Source organism: Sceloporus undulatus, chromosome 4 (genome assembly GCF_019175285.1).
Source record: "Sceloporus undulatus isolate JIND9_A2432 ecotype Alabama chromosome 4, SceUnd_v1.1, whole genome shotgun sequence".
Taxonomy (NCBI): Eukaryota; Metazoa; Chordata; class Lepidosauria; order Squamata; family Phrynosomatidae; genus Sceloporus; species Sceloporus undulatus.
The window spans coordinates 106,798,607-106,818,741 of NC_056525.1; the positions used below are offsets into that span (position 1 = coordinate 106,798,607).

The 20,135-nt window shown below is 39.8% G+C and overlaps 1 protein-coding gene across 1 annotated transcript in view; it reads left to right on the forward strand.

The window, feature by feature from the left end:
• Positions 1 to 20,135, forward strand: part of PLPPR5 (phospholipid phosphatase related 5) — a 118,497-nt gene that overhangs the window by 87,334 nt on the left and 11,028 nt on the right. Inside the window, exons 4-5 of the mRNA XM_042461494.1 lie at positions 16,089 to 16,265; positions 17,561 to 17,680. Coding sequence (XP_042317428.1) covers positions 16,089 to 16,265; positions 17,561 to 17,680 — 297 coding nt within the window. The remainder of the gene's footprint in view (positions 1 to 16,088; positions 16,266 to 17,560; positions 17,681 to 20,135) is intronic.

Below are 20,135 nucleotides of genomic sequence, written 5' to 3' on the forward strand. Positions count from 1 at the left end.
CGTGGGGGTGTGTGTCCAGAATGGATCCCCTGCGTAAAACAAGAGCACACTGTAGTTGTCTATGAAGCATATATTTACTAGAAATCTTGAATGTGAACTCCACCATTAACAGCTTTTAATATTTTCATTGTTCAATAATTTCCCTCCTCCATCCTTCCAAATTTACAATGCTACATTGTGGTTTCTGAGCCTGCTAGCATATAAATCTTCTGTAGCTTGGTACAGTCAAACCTAAGTCTAAGATAGACCAAGATTTAAAATGGCAACAATAATGGAGGTCAAGATAATAACAAAAATACTATCCTGTAGGAGTCGATACCATTTCAAAAATGAAATGCAATATGAACATTAACTGGTACAGATGAGCCCATATTACCTAACTGCATAATAGCCTGCCAAAAGTTTGGTTCTTTTGCTATAGCAATTCCCCAACCTTCCATATTTATAATTGTGGAGATAGGTAGACAGACAGATGGACAGAGAAATAAATGATATTTTGTCTGTGTAAATGTCTGTGATTGTCTGATTATCTGACAAAAATATTCTTGAGCCACACTGGTGAAATTATAGTTTTGACTTGTTTTCCCTGTACTTGGAAATACATCCTGTATTTATGAGAAAGATATTTCTGGATCACAGCATTTGTCTTTTCACCTTCCATTTCTTCTGCTTCCTTTATTGCATGTGGTTTTAAGAGCAAAAATAACAGAGCTGCATAAGTATATTGGATTCAGCAGTGATGAGTTGGATTTTTAATTAGTTTGTCTTTAGATCTATGTGACTATAAAGATAGGGATCTTTAGAGAAGGGACTTTAGTCAGTGGTAGATAACATTCTTTGCATGCAGAAAATCCATGTCTTAATTTCTGCCAAAAGGCTGAAGTATCTGGTGAGAAGAAAAGCCTCTACCCATGACCCAGGAAAGTTGCTGCCTCTTAGAGTGCACAACACAAGGTTAGATGGACAAATTGCCTGATCAGGGTCCTGTCATACTACACAGTGATAGCAGCATGATTCCATTTTCTGCTATTATGGTTCCAGTCTGTAGAATTCTTGGATTTACAGTTGAGGGAAGGGCATTTAGAATTCTTAGCAAGAAAGCTCTAGTGCCCCAACAAACCACAAATCCCAGGATTCCACAGTCATGGTAGTTACAATGGAGTGTCACACTATAACTGTAGAGTGTGAATGAGCCCCTGGTCCAAGGGAGCATCTAGTCTTTCCTGTAGCTTATTTTAGTGAAAAGGGTAACATAAACCAGTTATCTAGAGTCAAACTAAGGCTTTTTTTGTACCCCCTTCCACCACATTTTCTAAAAAGTTTTCTCTGAAGCAGAAGCATTAGACATTAAAATTCACAAAACTCTTAAACTGCATGTGTCCTAGCTACAGAGTTTGAATGGAGACAATGGATCATTCAGTCCTGAAGTTTTACCATAAGAATATAGGAACCCAGGAAACAGCTAATGCATCTAGCTCAGTATTATCAATTACAAGTAGGAACAATGTTTTTTCAGGGTTTCAGGTAGAATTCCTTTGTAGTCCTACTGGGAAATCCCAGTTATTTCCTGGTGATCTTCCAACTATTAACTGGGCCCTTCCCTCCTTAGCCTCTAAAATCAGGTGAGACTGTGTGTGTTCACTGTTGTTTAGGTTAGATAGAACCATAAGAGCCCTGCTAGATCAGACACAACATTTTCTTTCTCAGAGGCATGTGGGAAGCTACCAGTGTGAGAGTAACAATTCTTTTCCACTGTTGTTCTCTAGTGGTTGCTTATAATCCTGGAGGTAAGATACTGCCATCATGACTAGTAACTTTTGATATTGTACTCCATGAATTTGTCTAATCCTCCATTAGATTCACCTATTTTTGTGCATATTTCCACATTCTGAGGAAGCAAATTCCACAATTCAACTGTGTTCTGAACAAGTGCTTATCCCATATGTCTCATCATTCATCTTCATCAGATGACCCCAGGCTCTAAGGATTCTGAGAGAAAGAATTATGCCATAGATAATTCTATAGCTCTCTATCAGACTGTGTTTGTGTGTGTATTAAGTGCCTTCAAGTTGTTCTGCCCTATAGCAATCTTAAGGCAAACCTATAATGGGATTTTCTTGGCAAGATTTGTTCAGAGGAGGTTTGCCATTGCCTTCCCCTGAGGCTGAGAGCATTGCCCAAGGTCACCCAGTGGTTTACATGGCTGAGCTGGGACTTGAACCCTGGTCTCCAGAGTTATGGTCCAACATTCAAAACAGTATGTCAGCCTATGCCCTCTGTTATTCACCTGTTTTCTAAATCAAGAATCATAGAATCATAGTGTTGGAAAAGACCACAAGGGATTTTTTTAAAAGACTATTTTCAAGCTGTGAATAGTGGAATCCATGGACACAAAAAACATGGGTCTAGTGCCAACTGTAAAACACTGAAAAAACAAAATTCAATTGATTATGTTTGTTTAGCAGCATGGGGGATAGATTTGGAAGAGGGTCATTGCAAATTTTCACATTTTTTGTACTGGTGGCATTGGAGAGTTGCAAAATAGATCTGAGGGGCATGTGCAGCCAACAGGGCACACTTTGTCCAGTTCCATTTTAACTGAAATGGCCTCATGTCTTGCAACCCCCTGAAAAGTAGGCTTCTTCTTCACCACAGAGTGGAAACTTCATTGAAATCCCCAGCTATTCAGCATTTTGCTTTTATCATTGTCCCTATAGTGTACAGGAGCATTCAAAAGTCAGTACTTTAATAACAACTCTTATACTCCAACAGCCCAAACATAGCTTATCCCTAGCAAAGTACTGGCATGGGATTGTCCAAGATCATTTTGAAAACCTTCAAGTATAGAGGTCATAAATAATTCTCCATTATTCAGTAGTTGAACTCATCTTGGGAAAAAGTGCTCCCTCTAATAACAAAACTACATCAGGGAAAGCTTTGTACCAAAAGATATACATTAGAGTAAAATGGTTGGAAAAAATAATATATTTGGGGAAAGTGCATGCAAAAATACTTATACAAGGTTTTTTTTAAAGTACAGTGTGAATTTAGGTGCTTGAAAAATCAGAATATTGTCAAATGCAAAACATGTGATTTAGATGTTGTAGAAACTGAAGCAGTTATGCTGGCTGTTTAATCAAAACAGGGTCCCTCAGTGTCAAAGTAGACATTAAAGAGAATATAGATTTCCTGCTATTAACTCAATTTCTTTACCATGATGGGATTTTTATCAGAGATACATGCCTCAGCAGTCATACTTGCAAATTAATCTGGTGTTCACCTTCCTATGACTAATCACAAAACAAGGCATGTTAAATACAAAATGTATAGGTGAGGAAAATTATGTATTATAACAAGCAGACATTTTTTTAATCACTTGGGGGTGCCTCTGCAACCCAGCATCTTGGCTGACCCTGAGAAACAAGAGAGGGTACATCTGTATGCGCAGGCCCAAAAATAACAGTTGGGGGGGTGGAATCTAATATATTACAGGAGGATAAATTGCTGGCTGGTGGAAAACTTAAACAGATAAAAAAAAACCCTAAGATCTACCTCTCTGCAATCAAAATCATGGTTTCTTGATGTGTCTCATCAAAAAGGGTGAACTGTTTCTCTTTCTGTTTCAGAAGCCTTTTAAATATTTAAAAAACTGCCAGTATATGCTCAGTCTCAATCTCTTTTATTCTTTCCTCAGGAGTTTTGCTTTCAAAGTGCTTGAGAATCATTGCACTAGCCTAGGTATCGTCTCCAATTTGTCAAAATCTTTCCTGGACTGTAATGAGCATGAAAGAAGAAATGTTTAAAGGCACCAACCGGCTTGCACTGTATGTTCCTGCAGAGGTTATTTGCTGTCAGCTATGCCTCCTCCGAGTATTCCTTGCCTAAGAAAACCCTGTGAAATTTGTGGGGTTGCCATAAATTGACAGGTGACTTGAAGGCACATACATATGCGCAGACATGCCTCCATAAAGACAAGTCAAAATACAGGATGTTTTGTTGCCTTTTTCTGTAATAACTAAGAGATCACCAAGATTGATGCTCATTGATTAATATATTAGAAAATCAATTAGATTTGAATCTAATCCAGTAATAGATTAGATCAGAAATAATAGAAGTCTTAAAAAATAAATTATCAGGGTGCTGTTCTTACATTCATTTTGAACTCTGTAGAAACCATTTGTCTTTTTCATGTGTTCTCATTAAGATGTGTAGTGACAGAGATTGAGGGTAATTGGTTTGGGTTAAAGCTAAGAGCCAGTTTAACCGAGAACAGGCTGTTTTGTACAATGATAACTGGAAGCGCAAGACTGTTCATCTTTCTTGGATTGAATTTCTTTGGAGCAGCTGACCACAAAAGTTAGCTTCTCAGCTCAGAAATGCTGCCCTCAGAGTGGAACAAAATGTGTAACAAACTTCACAGAGTTGTAAGAACATACCTGTTACTGGAGCCCTGTTGGGGGTGGGAAGTTTTCAGATGGGACAAGAAAAGGGGCATCATAGATATATTACTGCGTTCCCAATTGCAACAATAACTTTTGGAATTTTGCTATGTACTTCCTACCATACATATAGTTATCCAATTATTGAATCTTAATTTAATCTCTGAATCTTAATTTAATCCCCAATGGCCCTCTAAACTAACTGTCTTATATGGCAAATATGGCAACTCACAAGACAGTGATTGTGGTGAATCACTATCCCATGCATTAGGCTTGGCCTGCCAAGCTTCCTCATTCAGGTGATGTCCAAGAGAAGGGCTGCTTCCCTCTTTGAAGTCCCCTTTAAAAAAAGAGAGAGAGAGAGGAGTGAAGCAGGCTCTATCAGGAACCACAGACACGGGAGTCCTGATGGAATTGCTCTCACTTCCAAGACCTTTGACGGAAGGTCTTTCAGGTTAACTGTTTCTTGTTGCTCAGCTTGTAATTGCCTTTCTATTCATATCCTGTCCTTCCTCAAAGGAACTCAAGGCTACTAGTAATCTACCTGAAACACCCACAGTTAAAATCACAGGTAGTTGTACTATGCCTTCAACTAATTTCTGATTTATAGCAACACTAAAACTATCATGGGATTTTCTTAGCAAGGTTTGTGGTTTGTCCAAGTTGCCATATTCCACTTCCTAAAATCCAGACAACTAATCTGCATGGCAGGAGGTTGGACTCAATGGCCCTTGTGGTCTCATCCAACTATATGATTCTATGAGTCTATATAATGGAAATTATTATAATTTTGCAAATTAGGTTAATTTACATTCCAATTATGCATATTCGGACCATTAATTGTTGCATGTTTCTCCACTTTATTTCAACCTCCACACCATTTTTAAAAAATAGTTACAACTGAGTGTAACAACAGACTATTACTTAAAATACAGGACTTAGAACAAGAAGACCCAAATCTCTGCTTGGACATGGACTTGACTATTCGACCTTGGAACATCACTATCTCCGTGCAAACATACCTTAATGTCCTCTTGTATTCCATTGCTCACAACGGCCAGTCTCAGTTCCCCTTAATCTTTTGCTCACCTCCTTACAGCATGTCCTCTTTGCTACTTGCATTCTGCTGCTTAGAGTGCACACCTTCACTCCCTTCCTCATCTAGCCTCTCACCCTCATAATGCTCTCTTTCTTCTTACACACTACTACTCATACAGTTTACTCTCCTTCTCTCATATTCCCTCCTTCACCTCACCTGGCCCTACACAATGTCATTTCCCTTGTTTCTTACATGCCACCACTCGGCATGGTTCACTCTCCTTCCCTCCTATTTTCTCCCTCCCCATGTGCTTTGCAGTGCACCCCTCCCTTGTTATTCTCATTCCACTACTTATACAGTACTCCCTTACCTCCTACTTCCTTATCTCAATGTGCCTGGCTTCCTTCCTGTTGGATTAGTAGTAGATTCGTGGCATGTTAGCCCTTTTTCTGGGAAAGAATGTGACTGGTTCAGTTAAGAGTCAGAAGTGCTGAATCTCTTGGATGTCTCTGACACTAGGGGCATGTCTACATGGGCAAAATGAACCAGTTTCACCCCACTCTCACAGTGTCCTGTCTTCACAACTCAGTTCCAAAGCCCAATTCAACTGTGGAATGCCTTCATGATGTGAGGTCAGTTCCACATGACGTCCAGCCCATCCTTCCATTGAACTGAATTAAAAATACTTACTTTTATCTTCAGGGTTTTCAGGGAAATCTAGAGCAGTCCAGAACAATGTCCGGTGCTTGTTTACATACATGTCCTGCTATGCCACCCTGCACCATTACTGCTGGTAAAGTTTGCTCCTCTTGAGGTTACAGTGAGGTGCCCAGCCATTTGATCAATACACCTCAAAGGGAGTGACTCATGCTCATGTTGGGGTGTTGGGTGGCACAGAGGGATGCATGTGTAGACAGCCACCTGGAGTCACAAAAGAGTGTGAAGATAATGGGGGGAATTCAGGGCAGCTCCGGGTCCAGGATATTCCAGGATGAGCCCCAAGTATTCAGGTCAGTGTGGACCTGCTCTAGCAAAGTAAGGGGGAAAGGCAGTGTGCAAGTCTCATAGCTGAAAACATGACATTCAAACATATGTACACGCAATGCCTAAGCCCTGGCTAACCACAGGAGAGTTTCAAGATGAGGTTTCCAACATTATCAGCCACTGCTAGCAGCACTGACTGACTCTTCCTCCTTCTCCATCCGTCACCTCAGCTCATGTATCACTTCCCCACCTGTAGAGCCTATTCTTCCATTCCTTGTGCCTGAAAAGTAGGGACAAACCTCTTTCTTGCAGAACAATTTTATTGATGGTTGCCTTCACATTTTGCCTCATACCTCAGTTCCACAATTCCAAGCTTTCAATTTATCATGAAAGCTTGGAATCCAGATCAGATGCTGGCTGAAGCATGCACCAGCTGGCATGTGCAGAATCCAAGAAAAATGTTGGACAAGCTTGGAGTATTGCAACCCTAAATTTAATTCCAATTTAACTCCCATGACTCCATCCCATGGAATCCTAGGACTTGTAGTAATGATCTCTCTAGGGGAATTTTTAGTTAGCTCATTTAATTACTAGGTTGTGCTACAAGTAACCTTTTGTGGAACTGTTTCCCACCTGTATACCAAGAGAAAAGAGATCAAAGGAATTTTGCAGATGCAGAATTCTCTCAATGGAGTGTTTCTTTTAGTAAGGGGGGAAATCACACAACAATCCACCACTTACACTCACACAAGGACTACTGAAATCAGGAGTTAACTTTGGAATAGGTGGAGGCTGAACTAACAGTGAGGCCATCTAATTGAGATGGGGATGGCATGGGATATGGTGAGCGGAGGGAGAACGGACGTATCAGGACCGGGCAGAGTTCACAGTGACAGAGTATCCCCATGCCTTCCTACTAGCCCTCTAACAAAGGACTTTGGAGATTTTTTATAGGCCAAAATTAGCTTGAAGGCAAAGGTGTTTGTCCTACATCAAAGGAAATCAGATCTACATTGTAAAAAATCACGTGGTCTGGCAATGTCTGGGGTCAGAATGGAGTTGTAAATCAGATTAATCAGGCTTGTCAGGCAGAACATCCTGTCCTAAATCACGTATCTTCCTGACTTCGGAAGTGTTAAAGTTTCTCATTTGCAACTCGGTTTTATGTGCTTAAGGAGTAGTGTGGACGTGACCACTTGCCTCAGAAATCATGGGTGCCCAGAGTGCAGAATCCGTTTGGGGCCATAGGGAGAACGTACACACACCAAAAATTCAGAAGATTTCAGTTCTGGTGACAGACTTGTAGTTTGGCAAGGAATGTATGCTTCTCCAGTGCACTTTCCTGAACAATATAATTAAAGTTATCTGATAATTCCAGAGAATACTAAGGAGCCCACCAGAGCACATATCCTAGGACTGATGGAGCCATGGAACTTAAAGTGGTGTCAAACTGCTATAACTGTGTAGTGTGGATACATCCCAGGTCTCTAGACAGAGAAAAAGAAGTAAATGGAGAGAGGAGGATAGGTGGAGTATATTGCTTTGGCTACACTGACTTGGCCATGTCCACAGCTTTTGGAAGGCTACAGAGAAATAAATGCAGCCCTAGGATTGAAAAAGGTTTCCAACACTGCATTAGGAGGCTTGTTAATATCATGTTTATTAAAGTCATTAAACCAATGATCCTGTCTCTTGATTATATGGATTATATAGAGGCAGTAAAAGCGTAATTTATAAAGGGTAGACAAACACAGAGTTGGGATGCATCAGAGACATGTGGACTATTGGTACCACTTCTCTAAAAATGTGTCCTTGAGTCTTTGGTCAAAATACACTGCAGAAATAATCTAGTTTGAGACTATTTTATCTGCTCTGCCTCAATGCTAGGGAATTTTGGGAACTGTAGTTTTGTGAGACATTTAGCCTTCTCTGTCAGAGAGCTCTGGTGTCACAATAAACCACAATTCCCAGGATTCCCTAGCACTGAGCCAGGGGAATTAAAGCAATCTCAAACTGGATTATTTCTGCAGTGTGTTTTGAACCTTTGGAAACTTATCTCTGTCCTTAGCATATTACCTACTTTCTCGAGTTATCTTGTAGTGGGTCCCACTGAGTGCTGTGGGCACCAATATGGAGTAAATATATGTGGAATCTCACAGATGAGTGCAGTGAAACATCCATTTGCCTTTGGACAGCATACTTGTCTCATGTGATTGCTATTTCTTGTTTTATTTAGCTGATGATAAATTATAGCTGGAGGAGTCACTAAGCACCAAACTCCTAATTTATGTGGCAAGACTGTTTGTTGCAGGTACACCACAAGGTGTGAACAGTCAACCTTAAGCACCCAAGAACAAACATCAGGAAACCATGTTCCAGTCAGGACTTCTGGGCACAAAAGTGTTTGAGGACAATTGTCTTATTTTCACACTTTCTGAGTTTGCTGCAGGAAACACTTTTAAATCTCAGCCTGCCTATGGCCACATGGAGTATGGAGCCAATCTTAAGTGTAAGCCTTAGGGAATCCATCTCCAAAACCATGAGGGTTTATTAGTCTCCAAAGGTATATGCAATATGGGAACAAAGCAAGTAGAAGGTTGAATTCCTTCTTAGCTCATCAGTATTCTATCCTAATATGTCAACTTGTGCTATGGAAGAAAAAAATTTGCTGCAATTTGAGGAGTGCATATGAAAGGTGAGCTGTGAAGTGAAAATCATGTTTCTTCCCAAATGAGGGGAGAAAGAAGGAAGAGTGTGATTTAGAGATGCAGTATCTTTTTTTTTTTAATCGCTGATTTATTCTGTCTCTCTTGGGCACAATTATTTTGGTTGTTTTGCCATTCAGAAAAGATCTTATTTCACAAGCAAGTGGTGAGATTCAGCATTTTACTATCAAAATAAACATAGTTTTCCTGCTGCTCCCCCACCTTTCTTATGAAAGTGCAGGTGAAGTAAAATAGCATGAAGTACCATGTTCTGCAAGGGACTGGAATTTTAACATTCACAATGGGTTCATGCATGTATTGTGGTCAGATTCATGTACTTAGAGAGATGGAGAGAGAGAGAATTAGCCTTGATAAAACTAAATAGTCTACAGTCATGAGCTGGTGGTTGTTTCATATGGCATCCAGCATCACATTTCCTTTAAGAGGGTATTCACAATGCACTGTCATAGCACTTTGATACCATCCTATGGAATCCTGGGATCTGTAATTTGTTGAATTATTTTTTTTTTCTTCTGCCAGGGAGGTCTGGTCTCTTCCAACTCTATGATTCTATGATTCTAATGCTATAGTTGAGGAAAATGCCTGTGAGAAGTCAAAGCACCTCACCAAACTACAACTCCTGGGATCCCATAGGGCAGTGCCATAGCAGTTGAGGTGGTATCATACTGCTATAACTGTGAAGTGTGAATACACCTGAGGACTAAATCCTTTGATCTCTTCTGAAGTTGCTGCCAATAATATCTGTCTGCTTATTGTTATATGCCTCCAAGTTGATTCTGACTTATGGCAACCTTATTCCAACTTTTTGTTGGCAAAATTTATTCAGATGAGTTTTGCCATTTACTTCTTCTGAGAAAGTACGTATGACTTTGCCCAAGATCACCTATTAGATTTCCATGGCTTACCAGGAATTTGAACCCTTGTATTTTGGAGGCTTAGTCTAACACTCAAACCACTATACCACATTAGCTCTCAGTCTAGAAAACACCTCTAGTATAGTAGGCCATTGGTAAAATCTGTGGACGCTCAACTCCCATTATATATGTAGTAAAATGTTGTCCCTTATATAAAATGGCTGAATTAAGGTTTGCTTTTGTGGGGAGGGATGGAATATTTTCAAGCCATGGATGGTGGAATCCATAGATGCAGAATCCATGGATACAGAGCTGACTTTTATGGGATGGAAAGAAAAGCATGATGAGACACATGAGTTGCTGTCTTATACACACTTACCTAAGAGTGCTACACACCAGAAAACTCTCTGATGTAACCAAGCCTATGTATGCACTTTCAAGCAGCATATTGTGAGTGGTGTTAATTGTAATCCTGGGATTCTAATAATGGTTCACTTTTACTTTGAGTGAGATACTTTTGAATTGGAGACAGATTACAGAGTTGGAAGTCATATGATAGAGGCATCTGTCATGCTGTATATCCACATTTTGATCCCTCTCACATCAAATAGGTTTTGCAGGCTTTTCATACCCTATGGAAAACTGCAAACTTTGTTTGCCAGAGGTGACTATCATATCACCTCCCACACTCCCAAAAAACTCATGAACATGCGTAAGACTCTACTGTTCATGAGCTATCAGCTAATTTTCCTCTTGATTCTAACAACCTCATTCCTTTATCAATAGCACAAAGAAGAGCTTTTGGATACCACTGCAGAAAGTTTCTCAACATCCTTCACTTGGTGACTAGAATCAGTGGATAACATCATAAATACAATTTGCAGATCTCTGCTATTTTATTTTAATTGTGGCATCCAAAGAAAACATTTTACCAGGCAGTGAAGAAAGACCTGTGTCACAGTTTAATGCTGAGTTATGCACACTCAGACCATCACTTTCACTTAAGAGTGTGTCAGTGTTGGACCAAGGCCATAAACTGCAACAAGATTACTTGGTTACTGTGGCTTCTGGGAAATTTAGACAGAAAGATGCATTTGGATTAACAGTGGAAGGGTCTTATCTTCTATTCTGTTCACACATGGATGATTAACATTAATTGCTCTTAGAGGATGGGACAATGCAAGAAGAGATGAATTGGCTGGTATTCCAGTATTGCTGAAAGTGATAATGGAAAAACTAAAAGTGTTGCTGTTGTAATCCAGGCTGTGATGGCTCTTGGGTCCCTCTCCTGCTTCTGCCTGAGGTGGAGGGGACACCTTGAGACCATCTAAATGAATTGAGTTGCCACCACCTACTGATTTGACCCCCCCCCCCCCCGCAACTCCAACTTTGGGGTACCATTTGCACTTTCCATCTCTGAAGCTTTCTTCCCCCTTCTCCCAACTCTGGTGTGGATATGAAACTGAGCAAGAGGCACATGAAAGGAGTGTATGAGTGAGAAGTACTTTTACAAGAAAAGGCTTTATTCTAGGTAAGAATATCTTACTTAATAAGTATCTCCATTAGCAAAAGGCATCTTCCTTTATGAAGGACCACCTTCAATTCAGGCACACTTAGGAATTACAAATCACAGGACAGATTATAGCATTCCAATCAAGATCAACAAAATAACCATATGCCCTGATGCGACTGGTGAACAGTTCCTGGTGTTCAATTGCTGCAGATGGGATTTGTAGTCTTGGATGTTCATGGGGTAGCTAGGCATCTGGGACATTTTTGTCCAGTCTCAGCCAGCTTCCTCCGGTGGACAGGATCTCCTGTCCCCAAGCATCCCTTGTTAGGTCCCCCATCTAGGGTTGCCATAAGTGAGGACCTCCAACCAGGACAAATGTGGGGCAAATGTAGGGCACATTTTCAAATGTAGGACACATTTTTAATACAAAAGGAGGACACGCAAAAAAAGAGTTTTTTTTTAAAAAAATGTTATAATATAAATGTATGTTTTTAGGCATGATCAAAATGGAGGACATTTTGGCATTTATTCTTAGATGGCAGAAATGTATTTGCCCTCGGTGTTCAGCTTTTACTTCTCAGAAGTGTGTACTTGGGCAAGGGACTGTGGTTTTTTTCTTCACTGCGGCATCTAGTTTGTAAAAAATCACAGCAAGTTTACATGGCCTTGCCTCAGAGGCTTGTGATACAATATCATCATCCTCACACATCATCATCATCTCCATCATCATCATCTCATCATCATCATCATCATCATTCTAATTGTCCAAGAAAGGAGACTTGTTAGCATTCAAAGCGCCATTAAATACACAAAAAATGCACTTGCATATATTATAATTAAAAAATAATTGAAAAAATAATAAAAAAACAAGGCAGGGTGTATATATTTGATAATAAAAAATAATGTAATAAAATAAAAAACAAGCAATAATAAAAATTAATGAAATAAACCAAAAACAAGCAATACAAGCAATTAATAAAATTAATGAAATAAACAAAAACAAGCAATAATAAAAATTAATGAAATAAAATAAAAACAAGCATAATAAAAAATTAATAAAATAAAATAAAAACAAGCAATAATAAAAATTAAAATGAAATAAAAAACAAGCAATAATAAAAAATGAAATAAAATAAAAACAAGCATAATAAACATTATATGAAATAAATAAAACAGCAATAATAATTGAAGAACAAATAAAAACAAGCAATAGGAAACATAATAAAAAAAATAAAAACAGCATATAAATTAATAAAAAACACAAGCAATAACAAAATTATAAATAAAATAAAAACAAGCTAATAACAAAATTAATAAAATAAAAATAAAAACACGCAATAATAAAAAATTTAAAATAAAAATAAAAACAAGCAAATAATAAAAAATTAATTAAAATGAATAAAACAAGCAATATAAAAAAATAAACTAAATAAAACAAGCAAACAAAAATTAATAAAATAAAATAAAAACAAGCAATAACAAAAATTATAAAATAAATAAAAAACACGCAATAATCAAAATTAATTACAAATAAAATAAAAAAACAAGGAATAATAAAATTAAAAATAAATAAAAACAAGCATAAAAAAAAAGTCATAAATAAAATAAAAACAAGCATAATAAAAATTATAAATGAAATAAAAAAAAAACAAGCAATTAATAAAAATTAATTAAATAAAATAAAAACAATCAATAATAAAAATTAAATAAAATGAAATAAAAACACGAAAATAAAAATTAATAAATAAAATAAAACAAGCAACTAATAAAAAAAAATTAAAAAAATAACAAAAAAACCAAAAAGCAAAAAAAAAAAATAAAAATAAAAAACAATTAATAAATAAAAATAAAATAAGTATTTATATTTTTTTTAAAATATTTAACAACCCACCAAAAAAAACTAAGGACAGACCTAATGGCCACTGACTCCGCTTTCCTCCTCCTCCTCCTCTGCCCAAATTCTGCCCCGGCCTCAGTTCAGGGCACACCCTTCCTCTGGCTCCTTCCTCCTCCTCTCCCCCTCCTTCTTCATATGAAGGCTTGGCGCGCGCGCGGAGGGAGGCAGGGAAAGGCAGGCGAGTTTTGTCAGTCGCGCGCGGACGGGAAGTGGGGGGTTGGCAGGGCGACGCGTTTTTTGCCATGGGAAACCACCCTACTCAGCTCCTTCCTCTTCATCCTCCTCTCCTCTCCCCCTTCTCCTCCATATGAAGGTGGCGATTGTGGAGGGTCGTCGGGGGAAGCAGGCGCCCACACTGTCGCGCGGAGGCGAGGTGGGGCGGCTGCACGCTGCCCTGGCCCCTGTGGGGCCTGGGCGGCGCGCACGCCCTCCCAGTGGGGGGCCGGTGTGGTTGGCGGCGCTTCGCTTCTGCGCCTCAGAGAAGCAGTGAGGAAGGCGAGCCGGCGGAGGAGGTGGGTTGGCGCCGCAGCCAAGCCACGTTTAGCGGCCGCGGCAAATTGGTGGAGCGAGCGGTCCCCCAAACCGGGAACAAGGCCCGGGTGGGGGCCCCAAAACCGGACCGGGGACCGGGAGGGGCCCCCCGGAAACCGTGATTGGCACGGGGCCGCCGGGTTATGGCAAGCCTACCCCCATCCCATGTGGTTCTTACTCAGAGCTTTCTATAACCTGTGCTAAGAAGGATCTAGAGGTTGGTTGCATTTTGTCCAACTGGCCATCTCCCTCGTAATTTCTCTCTTGCATTCTAAGTTATTACATGCAGTTAATCCTATCACACATCATAACTGTGTTGTAAAAGTTCAGGTTTTCCTTGACAAGTTTTTCTAGTCATGTCCGACTGTGTGGCATGCTCATCTCCATCACTAAGCTGAAGAGCCAGTTTTGTCAATAAAAACACTCTGTGATCATGTTGGACAGCCTGACTGTCACAGAATGTGTTACCTTCCCACCGAAAGGTATCTATTTTTCTACTTGCACTTTTACATACTTTTGAACTGCTAGGATGGCAGAAGCTGGAACTAGTGACAGGAGCTCACTCCGTCATGTGGTGTTTGGACCTCTAACTGCAGACCTGCTGATCTTGCAATAGTCAGAATCAGCATATTAATGGCTGAGCCACCGTGTCCTCTTTGTTACCTGGAAAGAAGACTATGCTGCCCAGATGATGGGAGAAACTGCATTGTCACATAGATTCTTGTTGACTTTATTCATTTAAAAAATCTCAAGGAAACTCTGATGGTGTGCATGGTGCCATTAGGACTTTATGCATAAATGAGAGATGAGTTCAGCAAGCAAAGGCACTAGGCAAATTGCCTGCTGCTGTAGTTAGATATATTCTTCCACCTGTTGAACACATTTGCTTATGCTATAGCTGGACTGTTCCCTACACTGCAACAAGGCCATCTACTCCCAGTGGTCCATTAAGAAGGATTCCAGGAGAGAAAGAAAAGCAGGTGAAAACAGATACCAGAGCCTCATTCACACTATATAATTATAGCATTGTCACTGCACTTTAACTGCCATGGTCTAGTCCTATAGAATCCAGAGATTTGATGTTTCATGAGAGGGTTTTTTAAGGAGCCCTGGGTGCTAAACAGACCTCCCCTAAGGGACAGTCTGTAGCCACCCCTTTCAGCTCCAAATTGCAGTCATGGCAACTATATGCCATGCTGCCACTGTGGCACCTTCTGGCACTGTGTCATCTGGACGCAGAGCCAAAAGAGCACTGTGAAGCCACTCCCCATGCAGTCAGATGCACACCATGACAGCAGCCTCAGGGTAGCTTCGGGTCATGCATCATGTGGACACCATTCCCCCACTCTCCCTGAGGCTAGCATTTATCACTTGTCTGTTCAGGCCCATAGTGCCTCAAAAAGGTACAAGGCCTAGAATTCCATGGGAAGTTGCCATAGCAGTTCAAGAGGAATATAACACTCTAACTGTGTAGTGTGGATGGGCCCTAGATGTCTGCTTCTGAAAAAAAGAGCAGGTGTGTGTTTTTGTGTCATATGAAACTACAAGGAGCCCTGGCAGCGCACTGATTAAATGCCTGTACTGCAGCCACTCACTCACAAACCACAAGGTTGTCAGTTCAATACCAGCCAGGGGCTCAGGGTCAGCTCAGTCTGGCATCCTTCTGAAGTTACAAAAATGAATACCCAGATTGTTGGGGTCAATTAGCTTACACTTTATAAACAACTTAGTACATCAGTAAGCGATATAGAAATGTACTTGCTATTGCTAGATGAAGAAAACATCAGACAGCTGGACTCATTTTTCACACACAAACTGAGCATATTTCTTAATATTTCCATTTCATTTTATAAGTGGGCTTAGCATTTGGAAATGAAGTCTTAAAATAGGAAATGAATTACTTAATTTAGGACTACTTTGTTCCATGGCTTAAATGTTGTGCTTTCTACACATGATTTATTTATTTATTTTTAAATGTAACTGTAGCCAAAAAGGGGGGAAATACTGCTAGTTTGGGTGTTTTGTTTTGTTTTGCCTCGTTCCTTAAAAATTCATTGGAAATTGATATTACTTTTAATTATTTACTCCAATCTTTTTCATCCTAGATGTATATCACCAACACAATAAAATCCAGAGGAACACGGCTGGCAAAACCAGTCCTTTGCTTAAGCTTAATGTGTATGGCGTTCCTTACTGGTATCAACAGAGTAGCAGAATATCGAAATCATTGGTCGGATGTGATAGCAGGATTTCTAGTTGGCATTTCTATAGCAGTCTTTTTGGTAAGTTCAGTTACACATGAATCTTTCTGTTGCATTTCAGTTGGAGTTATGAATCACTGAACAAGCATGGATTTCAGTGCACACTACCAGAGAGTACCTTCATATGGGAGATCACCCATTGGCTCCCTTTGGAGAATTAGTTCCATAGATACATCAAGGTGGCTACATGAAGCTCTCTTATCCACTGAACCAAATGGAAAAATTGTTTTTAAAGGGGTTCTGAGTCAGGCCTAAGTAATTATATTTTTTCCAAAAAAATTTGTACAGAAATCTAAACCTGTGTACAAGATTTGAATATGGTAGTTTTTGTTGCAGCCTACTGAATAACCAGATCCACAGGAATGTCCAGTATATGTTGAATCAAGAAGTCACCATGCAATGGAAGAAACAGTGGTGTTATTTCCAGGGGTTAGAAAGTTACTTCCTGAATTCCACCCTCATCCCAGTTAGCATAGTAAGTTCTAGTTGGGGAAATTCTGAAAGTTGTAGTCCAAAAAGTGGCTTTTCTAAGCTTTGCTTATTCCATGAATAAATGTTAGGATTTGCACCACAACAATGTCTAGAAGACCACAAGATATCCATTCTTCCCATACAAAATGCCATTAACATAGGCCTGTTACAGACTGCCAAAATAAAGCTGCTTTGGGTCTCTTTGGAGGTATGCTGTTTAAATGATGCATGGATCCTAAGAATCCGGAAGCTGCACCAAAGCTGCACTCCAGTGCTTAGGAATGGAGTGTGGCTTTGGCGCGACCTCCGGACTCGTAGGACCCATGCATTATTTAAACAGCATACCTCCAAAGAGACCCGAAGCAGCTTTATTTTGGCAGTCTGTAACAGGCCACTGTTTCTTGATTATACTGCTTTTCCCACAAGCCCAATCATTATTTTGGAATATTAAAGAAGGCAAACCAGTGGATGATGGGGGCCCCAGACTCCATATCCTTCCCGCTTCCCAATTTTTTTGTCCATGGTATATGTAGATGTCTGGCATGTTCACTGGCATGATTACACTCTTGACTGTGCATGTTATCTTAATCTGTGAATGAGTTTGCAACTATGCTGGAGGAATTCAAGGTGTTTTAAAATGCTGGTCCAACTGGCAGTCTACCCTGGTGTATATTTAAATACCATCCCAAGCTAATGATTAAATCAAGGAGAACTTGCAATTGTATGTTGGCAAAGATAATTTTTCAGTGTTGTTTAGCATAACATAGTGATTTGATTATGAGTATTTATAGATCATTTTATACAATATTTTCATAATACCTAATTTTATCTCTCTTTTTTTCTAGGTTGTGTGTGTGGTAAATAATTTTAAAGGTAGACAACCAGAAATTGAACATTCACACATGGACAATCTGGCTCAAATGCCTATGATCAGCATTCCTCGGGTAGAAAGCCCTTTAGAAAAGGTAATGTCTGCCTGCACTGCATAATTTTTTCATGGAATCTGAAATATAGTGGCTGCCTGGCTAAATTCTTCTTTGCAGATTTTTTTTAAAGTCCCTATAAACATGCACTTTGTTTTTGTCAGCAATTTTCTCTCACATAATTTTGCAGGTAAGGTTCTCTGATATATGTCTTTTTTCTTTTTTACACAGTTTTCTTAAAGGCACACATTTTAATACAATTTTCCTGAATGCATCTTTTTAAATTACAACTCCATTTCAAAATGTGGAGAAGAATGAAGAATGGAGGATAATTATGTATTAGTTATGTTCTAGAAATGCAAATATCTTTGATTCATATTACAGGGATGTAGCTAGGATTTTAGGAAGCGGGGGGTCCAGACTAAGTGCCACCATTATAATGGGGCTTGAGTGCGGCGGCGCAGCAGCACACACCATTCATTTTTCTTAATGGAAGGATGGGGGGGTCCGGAGGTCGGACCCCCAGATCCCCCCCCCGGCTACATCCCTGCATATTAAAATGTACAGCAAGCAAATTTCCTGTCCATCCCTACTCCTTTGATCAGGACATCAAATTTATTTATTTCAAGAAAATCTGTTTTGTTTGCTAAAGTAACTGTTAGGTGTGTATGTGTTAATAAATGAAGCAATTCAGAATAAATAATGCACACCATTTAAAATTTTAAATATTGGGCAAAGGACATTGTTAGTTTTGGAAAAAACATCATTCATTCAGTTGCACAGGTGTACCTCAATTAATAAAGTAAACGTGTTTCCTGGCATTACCTGTTTAACAGAAAAGATTGTATCAGAGGCAGAAGTAATATTGAAAGAATAGGGACAGGTTACTACAGTACAATAAAGAAGAAGAGTTCAATATCTTTCAGCAAAACTTTTATCCAAAATTAACAATATGCATATGTAAAATGAAAAAAAACCAGTTTGCATATGCCTTGAAAAGCAGACAAGGGACCTTATTGCATGCATTTTTAAAAACGTTCTGGGCATGGGTAGGGGATGCTCAGGACCGCACATGACTGAGAAAAAACAGATTTTACTGCACACCGAAGTATCCTCAAAACGGCCCCATTCCATCGCCCGGTGGCGAGGCATTCCTATTCAGTGCTGTGGTGCGTCCTTTGCATCTGACAGAACTTCTCCCATCGTGGGGCCATCTACCAGCGGCTACTTGAGAGGAAGAAGTCCAGGGTGGTGGTGGGGAGGAGAGAAAGCAAGGCAAAACTACCTTTCACTACTGCGCTGGTGGTTTCCATATCAATTAGATGGTGAGTCCACTCAGAATTTTAGACTAAACATTTTGGAGCTACCTCAGGTGTATCCTTGTTTTGGGATAAAGTTCAGCACTGTGGATGGCTGCTCTAAAGTTTTAACATCAAGCATAAAAAACACCCTTACTGACATGGACATCACCAACCATGACTGATCATCACTCCGGAAGAGTATAACTATGACCAGCATCTTGCATGGAGCAAGTAGAGTATAGCACTGCCAAAGGGGAAGGGGAAGGGAAAGCAGGGTGCATTCCATTTGGAAGCTCACCTTGTTTCTTCTTCCCATTGAACTGGCCAGCTGCATCTTCCTCCTCTGAATTGCCTCTCCCCACTCACTCCCCTAAGTCACTACAGTAGCAGCCCTTCCTGAGGCTTGACAGCTACTAGTTGGGGCAAATTTTGAATGGAGGTACAAAACGCTAGAGTAGATGTGGAATTCTGTGTGCATAAGCCACATTTACACATGCATATATCATTACCAGGATGCCATCCACTGTTTGCAGGTATTTGTACTGCATATATGACACTTGCAAATTATTTTATGCTGAACATGTTTAGATGTGTACTTAAAACATGTCAGGTGTATATACAAAACACAGGTATCAGTCCAGTAGCAGTCTTAGGGAACTAGTTAAAACAAATGAGTGGCTCTCCTGAAGGCAGGCTGATTTGACTGTTTTCATCACAAGATGCACCCAGCCAATAAAATAAAGTATAGATCAGCAATGCAGTGCAGATGGACATTTGCATCAGGATGCATGCCTACATTTAATTGGTTGAGGGAGAGAAAGAGAGAGAGAGAGCGAGACATTGCCAGGGCACATGAGAGGCTGCTTACAGTTCACAAAGTTACAAGAATGGGGTAGAAAGAAAGAGGTCTGGGGATAAATTCACTGATCTAATTGAAATAAGTGGGAGTTACAGCTGAGCATTGACAGTTGTAAAAGCCTTTATGTGTTCCCTACAGTTCCAGAGGAGAACAAACAGATTTCTTTTCGTAATTCTTCACAGTGCTCAACGGATGTCTCTATAAGCCTTTCTGACACTTTGTCATAAGGAGGTCACCATCTCATTTGCTCGAGCAAGCATTTGGTTGATGATCGTGTATCTTCAATAACATCCCTGCTCTTAGCTCTTTGTGAGATGTCAGAATGAAGCAAGACACT